Genomic DNA, 11651 nt, shown 5'->3' on the forward strand with positions numbered 1-11651 from the left:
TATTTTAAACTTGTGTTTATAAGCTAGAATGTTTTATTGCCTTGCATTAATTAAAATTGTCTTCAATATTCTAAGTATAAAAATATTGACTGAAATTAATATGTTAGTTTTTAAAATAAATTTTAAAGTTTTGCTCTTCCTAAGAATTGCTAGATATGTTGTTTTTAAGGATTGTTTTAGTAACTGTTAAATTGTTAACTTTTATTCGATGTTAAACTGTTAAATTTATTCGAAACTAAAATTTTATTCGTAATTTTTAAAAATGCATACACATTTGCTCTTAAAACAATTACAGCTTTAGTTTTGCAAAATAAAATAAGCCAATTTCAATCCATAATTAAATTTTAAATTATGAAATATTATTATTAATAATTTTGTTGTTAGAGGCGAACTATGTCAAGTCATAACTTTAAAAAATAAATAAATAAATTCTCTCTTTCTCATACATTTTATAATTGCTTCGGATTCCAACTAATAAGCAAAATATATAAAACCTTGGTGAAAAGATGATACTTAGAAACTTCTTATGAAGTTCATTACTTAGATATGCATTTACCGTGCAGCACATTTCTTAAACTTTAGCAGCTTATAATAATTTTAATAATATTAAACGATGCTGACAAAAGATTTTATAACAATTCTTGCCTATGTTGAGGTATTTTCACTTAACAACTAAAACTATTATGAATAGATATTTTAAGAGTGATGTGATTTTATTTTAGAATGAATAAATCGTGCATAGACAGAATGGAACTGGCAAAATTTTCACATACAGCACAAAATATTAAACTGTTTTTTTTCGACCGAGAGTTTTCAATACTCGTGAATAAAAAACTCCCTTTAAGAAACATAGCCTCAAAGAAAGAAGAGAAATGTGTTGATATCCCAAATTGTCATACATAAGTCACAGAATAACTTCCAAAGCATCATATGATTTACAAAGAAAATTTTTTGTAAGGGTTGCAGTTATATTCCTTCAAGTTGTGGTCTTAAGAGTATAGTATTATGTATAAATAATTTGTATCCTGATTTATACTTTTCGTTTTTGACAAGATGTTCTCTATCTTATGGCCAATACATATTCTATAAGCTAAAGTAATCTAGTCTTCTATTGAGTTTAGATGATAAAGATTCTCTACTGAAAATATACAGTAAAACACTGATCCAAGTGAAGAACACATCATAAATTGTACCACAAATCAACAGCAGAAATATTCGAATTGTTGGCTATCAGCCAGCTATTGAATAAATGAGTGGCCTAGATAGGTGCCCTGTAGATGGAGGCGCCATGAATTTGGAATTTAATGGCAAAATATGTGTCACAAACGGCGTTGTTACTTTAATGAATAACAGCAAAAAGTGGCATTTATTATGTTTCTCTTTGATCGATAGTTGGAAGACCTCCAAAGATGTCTGGAAATGGCCTGGATCGGAAAAACATAAGCATTGTAGTAGAATTTAAATCGCATAAAATACAAATGGATGCGAATATGGGCCACTTGATGTTTAGGCTCTCTGCCTTTTTTTCCTTGAAAAAGAATATAGAAAAAACAACATGAAATGTTTTTTTTTCCTTTATCATATTCTTTGAGTTCAAAATGCGTATGTAAAGTATTTTATGTAACTGTCAAAATGTGTGAAGGCATTTTTTTGCTGAAGGCTCTAAGGATATGCAGATTGTGATATTTGCTGAAGTTTCCTTGCTGTCTGAACCCTTAGACGGAAAGATTGTACGTTCTCAGTTCCTTATTCTATGAAAGATATTTTAAAACATTTTTTAAAACTTAGATTTATTGAAGAGAGTGATCTCAGAGTACTCACAACTATATAGGTTCAAATAGAATGAATGCACTATTAAAATTTGGGGCATATTATAGATATAATTAGATACATTCCGCAAGAGACGAAGAAGAATGACCTTGTTTTTATTTTGTTGGTCTATATGATTTCTGAGATCATCGGACTGACTACATTACATTCCAATTTTTCTTTCACTGTATGTTGCAGATACAATTAAATGCATGAAGTTCCTGTTTCTTCCTTCCATGAAACGAACAAAAAAATAGAACAAAAAAGTATTATTGATTTTAACAATTTTAATTAAAATCATTCATGACAATCCGTGGATCATGTGTAAACGTCTCTAACTTATGGAGCTAGTGGCATATTTGAAGGTGAAAAGCGATAAGTTTATAAGGTATTTTCTCCCTCTTTTCTACTTGCCTTTGTGGTGTAACACTAGCACACTTGGAGCGTATCCAAGAGGCCCAGGTTCGAGTGCCGGCGAGAGCATTTCTCATTTTTCATGTCTGCAGCATCTAAATAATCTAATGACTCTACAAAGAAATGTAATAAAACCTGTAATGTAATGAATATAACCTAATAAAAATTTTCATGAAATGGACCATGTTGATTGAAGGAACATTAATTAGTTAAGTAGTTTAGTCATCCATTATTATTATTAAGAAATAGTATTAAGAATGCTAATGCACTAAAAATTAAGTAGTAAGAATCACTAAGTTGTAAGTATTGTTAATTACTACGAACTAAGAGCTAGTACTACGTACTAAGGGAGAATTTGAGATTTTTGAAGGCTTTGAAACAATTAAATAAGTGTACCAAGATTTAGTATTAAGCAAGAATTTGAGATTCTTGTAAGCTTTAAAACTAATAAATAAGAGTAATAGGAACTAGATTAAGGAATGAAATTGCCGTGAAACATTGTTCAATACACTTTCAAACTAAGTTAGTTATTACAGTAAAAAACAATGGTTTAGATTACCAATAGAATCAAACACAAAAACGGAAGCTGTAAGTGTTAGCTTATGAACTCGGAATGCAGCGTATCGAATTTCAATTTTATTTTTCCCCTTCATCTCCCATGAGAACAAATGCGCCGCAATTTTCGTTTTACATCTACGGAACACTAAAAGTGGAACTCGTTACCATCTTAGAAGATAACCATCTCTGAAGATTTCAAGACCCCCCGAAGGCCCATAGCGCATCTCTCTATAGTCGAATCGAATTTCGAGAAACAATAAAATTCGTAATTGAAAAACAAGCTGGAATTCCATTCCATACAAAAGAAAGTTTCCGATTGAGAAATTTCTTCGTAAAGGAAGCCAAAAATAACAAACAGCTAAGGAATTGTATCCGAAATCTATACTCGAATATAAAACCTGCGAAAAAGCGGAATTGGAGGGACTTCCAATAAGTACCTCATAGCTATAACGAGTCTTGGTTCTTTCTTACAAGAAGCTCGTTAAAGAGGTGGATCCGAAGATGCCTGTAGTATCTGGTCAAGAAAATTTTTTTGCACGAGTCCCCAAGTGTCTTCTATAAGAGATAGAAACACTATTATGATCGAATGGCAAGGAACTCAATGTGGTTTTCCTCGTGCGTCATTGTTGTTATAGCAACGATCTGGTTTCGGGTCGATTTATTTATTCCATCGGAATTAGAGGAATCGAAATAAGTGGAATAAAATTATAGATTCGTTTTATTCGGAGAGAAAGACGGATATAATTCTCCTCGCCTGAATTTTTGATTGGAAGGCGTTTTATCAATACCAATCACTCTGTGCATTTCCGCACATCAAAACAATTCTGAATCTCTATGATGGTTTCACATTTCAAGTGGATTTAGAAGGACTTATCATTAAATATTTAATAGCAAAATCTGAACAAATTTAATTATTAAAAAAAAATCTGAAATGTTTCAGATTTTAAATTACGTCCAAAGGGGCGTTTTTTAACATTTTGTGTGTTACCTTTCTTTATTAAATATCATGTTCCTCGCACTTAAACCATAAGATCCAGTGCAACAGCAATATCGCAAAATAGTTTTAAAACGAGCATATCTTCAGAATTTCCGATACAGAGACTCACGCGCTGGAGCTAAAAATGTTTTTTCTGCACAACGTTGCCATTGCTCGCTTTGAAATCCTTGAGTTTGTTAATCAAAAATTCGTCAAAGTTTTAAAAAATAGGAAATCGGTCATAAAACAAATTTCAAATTTCAAATTTGGTCTTCCACATGCTCATATTCGTTGGAGGATTACGTTATTCAAAATTCGATGACTCTATGTACCGTTGTTTTATCACAATACGAGAAATATACATACATTTATGCAGATTTTTCATTATTTAATTTCTTCAAATATAGTGCAGGACTCTAACATTTTGTGGCAACAGTTTGAAAAGTGAACCGACATTTATGAGTCCGACGCAAAATGCCAAAACGAAACTAATAGTCCTTCGGGATTCAAATCCCTTTGGACTACAAAAGGAAAAGAAAGTCTGAAAGCTTTCAGATTTTATATTGCGCCCAAAGGAACGTTTTTTAAAGTCTTCTGTGCTACACATATTACTTAAGTAGCATATTCTTTGCACTTGAACCATAAAATTCAGTTCAACGGCAATATCGCAAAATAATTTAAAAAGAGCGTATCTTTAGAATTTTCGCACTCTTGCGCAGTCTCGCGCGCTGGAGAAAAAAATTCGTACAATGTTTTCGTTGCTCGCTTGGAAATCATTGAGTTTGTTAATCAAAAATTCGTTAAGTTTTTTACAAAATATGAAATGGATAATAAAACAATTTCCAATTTCCAAATTTGGGCTCAAGTCTAGTCAAGGGTCACGTTATTCAAAATTTGATGTCTCTAAGTAAATTTTTTTTTCACAGTGCGAGAAACATGCATACATTCATGCAGATTCTTCATTATTTAATTTCTTTAAATATAATGCAGGGCTCTAATATTTGATGGCAACAATTTTAAAAGTGAAACTCCGTTTATAGTGAACCAACGCAAAATGCCAAAAGGAAATTAATAGTCCCTTCGGGCTAATAATAATTGATAATTTTATAATTTTATAATTTATTTTTCTTTTTTATATACAGTCACAGAAAAAGAAAAAACACAGAACATGGCTAAACACTGGTGGTTCAATTGGGTTCAAATCCCCACAAACTAGCTATCTATATGGAACGTTTCCTGGTGTTCGTATGTGCACCATAAATACCAGCTAGTTTCCGTAAAAGCGTTTTCATAGGTAGGCAGAATTTCATATCGTGTAAATCTTATGAAGCAAATTCTTAAACTATAAATAAAATCAAATCTGAAAGGTTTCAGATTTTAAATTACGGCTAAACGGGCGTTTTTGTAATATTTTGTGTGTTACATTTATTTATTAAATATCACGATCTTCGCACTTAAACCATAAAATTCAATTCAACAGCAGTATCGCAAAATAGTTTTAAAATGAGCATATCCTTTAGAATTTCCGATACAGAGACTCGCGCGCTGGTGATAATTTTTTTTTCTGTACAACGTTGCCATTGCTCGCTTTGGAATCCTGGAGTTTGTTAATCAAAAATTCGTCAAAGTTTTACAAAATATGAAATCGATAATAAAACAAATTCCAAATTTCAAATTTGGGCTTCCACATGCCCATATTTGTAGGAGGATTATGTCATTCAAAATTCAATGGCTCTATATAACGTTGTTTTATCACGCTGAGAGAAATATACATATATTTATGCAGATTTTTTCATTATTTAATTTCTTCAAATATAATGTAGGACTCTAACGTTTGGTGGCAACAGTTTGAAAAGTGAAACGGAAATTTATAGTTAACCAACGTAAAATTGCAAAACGAAAACAATAGTCCTTCAGGGACAAAGCACTTTTGGACTAAAAATGAAAAATCATCTAAAAAATTGATTATACAATAAAAACTGGAAAAAAAAAAAAAATCTGAAATGTTTCAGATTTTAAATTACGTCCAAAGGGGCGTTTTTTAACATTTTGTGTGTTACCTTTCTTTATTAAATATCATGTTCCTCGCACTTAAACCATAAGATCCAGTGCAACAGCAATATCGCAAAATAGTTTTAAAACGAGCATATCCTTTAGAATTTCCGATACAGAGACTCGCGCGCTGGTGATAATTTTTTTGGGGACAACGTTGCCATTGCTCGCTTTGGAATCCTGGAGTTTGTTAATCAAAAATTCGTTAAAGGTTTACAAAATATGAAATCGATAATAAAACAAATTCCAAATTTCAAATTTGGGCTTCCACATGCCCATATTCGTAGGAGGATTATGTCATTCAAAATTCGATGGCTTTATATAACGTTGTTTTATCACGCTGAGAGAAATATACATATATTTATGCAGATTTTTCATTATTTAATTTCTTCAAATATAATGTAGGACTATAACGTTTGGTGGCAACAGTTTGAAAAGTGAAACGGAAATTTATAGTTAACCAACGTAAAATTGCAAAACGAAAACAATAGTCCTTCAGGGACAAAGCATTTTTGGACTAAAAATGAAAAATCATCTAAAAAATTGATTATACAATAAAAACTGAAATAAAAGCAGAACGAATATTAAAGTAGTGAAACATAATTGGTATTTTTATTATTTTTAAACCTTTGTTACTGTAAATGGATAACAAATCGGCTTTTATAATAATTACTGTTTTCTTTTATTTGTAGGTGATGTCAAGAAACTGATGTCTACTTGTAAACTGTTGCTTAAAGCAGGCATGAGAAAAACTGTAAATACGACTTACTTAACTGCCTAGATTCATGAGCATTAAAGCTTTTATTGATATTCTATACTGAAACTGAGCGAAATATCACAACAAAGAAAAATACAGGAGTTGAAATCGCTTTCAAGGTATTATTTACAATAAGATTTTCTACCTTTTCCTTTTCTATCAATCTCTCTTCCTATTTAGCATATATAAACTCATGAGTAAACTTGTTTATAAGTATGCATGTCCAATATTTCTTGCGTTTATTGAGTTCAAACGGTAACTTTTGCAATTTCATGTATTTTTCAATTAACATGGAGGCAGTGAACTCATTGGAGTTTTACCAGAAAAGGAAAGGTTAAAAAGAAATATACTGTAAATAAACTCTACTGAAAGGTTTACGAAAAAATTCGCATGAAATATCATGTTCCAATCAAAAGTTATGCCGACTGGTATAAATGTCGTTACTCAAATCTTCGTTAATATTTACAGATGCTCTGTACTCATGAATTAAAAAAATTCTTCGACAGTTTTATGATAATTATATAGTTGTTTATTTTTTATGATCATGGACTGTAACAGTTTTAAACGTTTTTAACTAATTATTAGCCCAAACGAGCGTTAGTTCACAAGGGCGATTAGTCTCAAAACGGGACTTTGGGTTGAATCACTATAAAAGTCTGAATGTTTTTCAAATGTTGCCACCAAATATTTCCTCCATGTATTATATTTAAAGAAATTAAATAAGAATGTTTACATGTTTCTCGCATTGTGAAAAAACAACGGTACCTAGAGCCTTCAAATTCTGAAGACTGTAGTTCTCCTTACGAATATGGGCACCTGGAAACACGAATTTGGAATTGATTTTATCGTCTTTTTCATATTTTGCAAAACCGTAACGAATTTCTGATTAACAACCTCAATGATTTAAAAGCAATCAATGCCAACATTGCAGAGGAAAAAACAATTTTATCTCTAGCCCGCGAGACTGTCTATCAGAAATTCTAAAGATATGCTGTTTTTAAATATTTTATTGTGTATTTCAAATTTTGTGAAACTTTAACTAATTTTTGATTAACAAACTTTATAATTTCAAAGCGAGCAATGGCAACACTGTATGAAAAAAAAAACAATTTTTATCTCCAGTGCGCGAGACTGTCTATCGGAAATTCTAAAGATGAGCTGTTTTTAAATGTTTTTAGACCAAAGAAACATTAACCCAAATGTTCTCGAAATGTGTATGCCTATGTAAATGAAAAAAAAAAAAAAAAAAAAAAAAAAAAAGAAACTTCCTTTGGGAGTAATATAAAATCTGAAAGCTCTCATTTCAGATTTTGTTTTTCAGTTTCACTTTTTTAAAATTTTTATATCATTATTATAATTGGACGTAATTTGTTTCCCCGAAATATCTACGCAATACTGTTTCAAATATCCTGTACTAAAACTTCTAGTTACCGTGTGTATAAACTTCTTCATTCATTGTTTCATTTATCTGACATCATTCTGTGTATTTTTCTAATATTTTAGCCAAACTGTTTGCTTATTTCATTCTGTCTTTTTAATGAAATATCCAAGTCTATTTGACTTCCTTTTTATCTATATCTGTGTCCATAAAAAATTCCCATTTATATCTATCTGATAACCAATCTGTTACCTGTCTACTTTTATACAGAGACTGTTTAGATTTCAGTCTACACATTATCATTAGAACTAGTAAAATCCGCTAGTATAATAAGAACTAGCATAATTTAATGGAGTAGCGGTAGACTGTGTATACAACTGTACCCACACACTCACATTCAGTAAAGAATTCGTTCATCTTTTGAAACGCTTATCTACGAAAATAATACATTTAATAATAAAATTCGAGAACTTGCATGCTTTGCCATTTGGCGAATTTAATTTTCTTTACACAAACTCAATACGTTTCCTTAATTCCTTCTTAAAAGAAAAACATTTAATCAAATGCTATTCCTATCTGTCTATTCTCTATTTCCGATTCGTACCTCACCATTAAAGCTCATTGTCAGAAATACCCGAGGGGATGGAGACACCAGGATTTACGTCTTCCCGAGAATAAATCCCAGAGAAAGCATTCTTCCTAAAAACAGCGAAAGTTCGTCAAAAGAAATAAGAGGTTTGGTGTTCCCAACCAATTATAGATCTCATAAGTACCCGGTCTGTTGGGTGCTATTCAATGATTTCGGCCCACTCGGCCGACCCACTGTACTTCACATATTTGAAGGTGTCTCCTGAGATCCATTGTCTTTTATGGGATTTCTGGGGAGAAAGGAGGACTCATCGTCAGAAAGGTTGAAATATCGCTGGGGATTATTGGGTTCTCGTTGAATAATTCTTTCCGGTGACGAATGGTTTAGTGGGAGGTTGGGGGAAGTCAGTGAGGCAAGTTCTCCCCAGTCAGCGGTTTTCTTTTGTGATTTTATGCGGTGCCGAGTAAATCGACTGCAAGCACCAAGAGCAGAAATAAAGGCACGGTTAGCGAAAAGAGACGAAGCTTCAGGGGAAACTGTGCCAAAATGGCAAATCTTGATTTATGCATTGGAGTCGGGTTGCCAAAATGTTATATGCATTAGGGATTCCGATTTCTTCTCTTTTATTTTGAGCTCGAAGTGCTATTACTCGTCCCGCAATGGCATAGTTTCAGTAACATGGTGGGGAAAGTTCTTCGTCTCTTCTGATAAGCATAAATAATGGATGGAGTTGTTTTCCTTAAAAGTAATTGGAAACATGTAGTTTGAATTGACGCAGATTTTAAATTATATCTCACAAGTATGAATGATTTTAATATTTTTATCACTTACAACTACTAAATGTTAACGCAGGCGGCAAGGCAAATGTTTACGAGAATATTTGCCTTAGATAGGATTGCCTTACATATATCTGTATTAATATCTAAGGCGGCCAGTCGGTATAGTGGTCAGAAAAGCTGACTGCAATGCCGAAGGGCCTGGGTTCGAATCCCGGAGAAGGCATGGTTTTAACAGTCCGTCCTTTCATAGGAAAGGCGATGGTGGCCCACCTATTAGGTGCCTCCATCATAAAGAAACCACCACATCCGGCTTTATATACATAATGGACTAGGTTACATTTGTAATTGTTCACAATCTGCCATTGGGAAAAAAATATCTAAGGCAAATGTTTACAAGAATATATTTGTCTAAGCTACGTATAAAAATTTATGAATTCGGCAATAAATACCATGCCAGTATTTAATATGAAAGAAATACGAAGAGGAATTTAAACATAGAGTTAACAGAAGAAAATAAATCCGGAACAAGGTAACATAGGGAAATTAAACCCTGTTCTTGCACAGACTCAAACTCATGATCTTCGGTCTACAAGACCGATATACTATTCTTTACTGCAGATGGAAGTATCTTCACTGTTCCATAATTGTTGCATTGTGTGAAGTTCATAGGCAGTAGCATTTCAAGTATTAAATAACTAAATTTATCTGCTTATAATTTTGGTTATTTTGATGGTTTTCTTCAATATACACAGTAAGACGAGGTAGTTACCTTTAAAGACCACCATGAAAGCATTCATCCGCTTGCGCTTTGCCATATTTAACTAAAGAAACTTAACGTATTTCTTATCCATTTATTTTTTCAAGCATTTAGTTATGTCTGGGAACTATATTCTTTAGCGTTTTAGCCTTATATAAATGGATTTTGTAAATTATATTGAACGGATATGGAATGTTTGGTGTTTGCTCGGTCGGAGAAAGAACATTTGTGTTCATTATGCTTATACTACTTCACAATTTTATCTGATTAAAGAATATGCTTTAAAATGAAATTAAAAAAGACTTCCTACTTCAAATTGTTGTATTATATTCTTTATGTGTTTGGTAGCGAATCTGAGCAAATAATATGTTTCAAAGAATAGAGGTTAAAATAGTTCAGAAACTTAAAATAATTTGAGATGCTAAAAGTATGGTATAAAGATAAATTATTGAATGTGAAGGGGCATAGGTTGGTAATTTTATGTTTATGTACAGAGAAACCATACCTATTTTTAAATGTTTGTTCCGGACTTTGTACTTTTTGTATGCCTAGTGCCTAGTTATTTAATACCCTTTTCTTATAAAATGTTGCGTTTGTAAATAAGTAAATTTCAAAGGTATATAATCTTTATTTTTGAATTTCACCAATTATAATATTGTAGAGTTTATTAGCAAATGTCACTTTAACTTGTTATTTGAAAAACATACAGAATAGTTTTTGTTTTCGTCAATTATCATTTGAATTTTTCCTCAAACGTTATTATGTATTTAGAAAGTATGCTTCACTACTTTTATCTGTTCAACGGTTTAATTTTATAACGAAACCATTTTATAACCAAATTACTTCGTAACTCAATTAGCAAGTAATATTTACTTTACATTTACTTTCTTTTACATTGTTTTATGTTAAAGTTATAGAGTCATTATGCTCTTTGTTTTTATGCTGGAGACGTGAAAAAGTGTGTAATTCCCTCTCCGGGACTCGAGCCCTGGACCTCTTGAATACGCTTAGTAATTACACCACGGTGTAATGTGGAAAGGAGGAAGAAAATACCTTATATACTCCCCCTTTTAAAAGGCAACTGAGGATTATGGGATCCAATGGCCAGATCCCGGTGATGACAAACTAGAAGGTCCATTATGTTTTAGTTCGGGCGCTAGTGTAGAGTCATTAGGATTTTTTCATGCTGGGAAGTCGAACTCTGGATCTCTAGAATACGCGTCCAGAACGCTTTCATTTACACCATGAAGGCATACGGAAAGGAGGTAGAAAATAGGTAATAACGTAACATGTACGTTATCATAAAAACAATGTGAATAACCTAACAAGTAACTTTGAGTTTGTGATGGCTATAATCTTTGGTAAAAGGATATTAAGTCTTCCATTGAAGAATGTTGTATGAAAAAGTCTTTGTAGTCAATTATAAATGCCTTAAATGTCTTAAAGGACAAATTATATTTATGGCAATGTGAATAATGCACTGGTTTACTCACCTTTTATTCAGCACCATGTTCGAATATTTAAATAGGACCACACATAAAGCATATGACTTTCACATCATACATTAATAGCATATTTGCAT

At 32.0% G+C, this 11651-nt stretch overlaps 1 protein-coding gene across 1 annotated transcript in view; it reads left to right on the forward strand.

Moving 5' to 3' along the window:
* The window catches only part of LOC146999065 (uncharacterized), an 80094-nt gene extending 73495 nt beyond the window's left edge, over positions 1 to 6599 (forward strand). Inside the window, exon 2 of the mRNA XM_085814054.1 lies at positions 6502 to 6599. Coding sequence (XP_085670180.1) covers positions 6502 to 6590 — 89 coding nt within the window. The 3' untranslated portion in view covers positions 6591 to 6599. The remainder of the gene's footprint in view (positions 1 to 6501) is intronic.
* The last annotated feature ends 5052 nt before the right edge of the window (positions 6600 to 11651 follow it).

This window comes from Stegodyphus dumicola, chromosome 1, assembly GCF_044657685.1.
Source record: "Stegodyphus dumicola isolate Sdum_Otavi_A_Nest chromosome 1, ASM4465768v1".
In the NCBI taxonomy this organism is placed as follows: Eukaryota; Metazoa; Arthropoda; class Arachnida; order Araneae; family Eresidae; genus Stegodyphus; species Stegodyphus dumicola.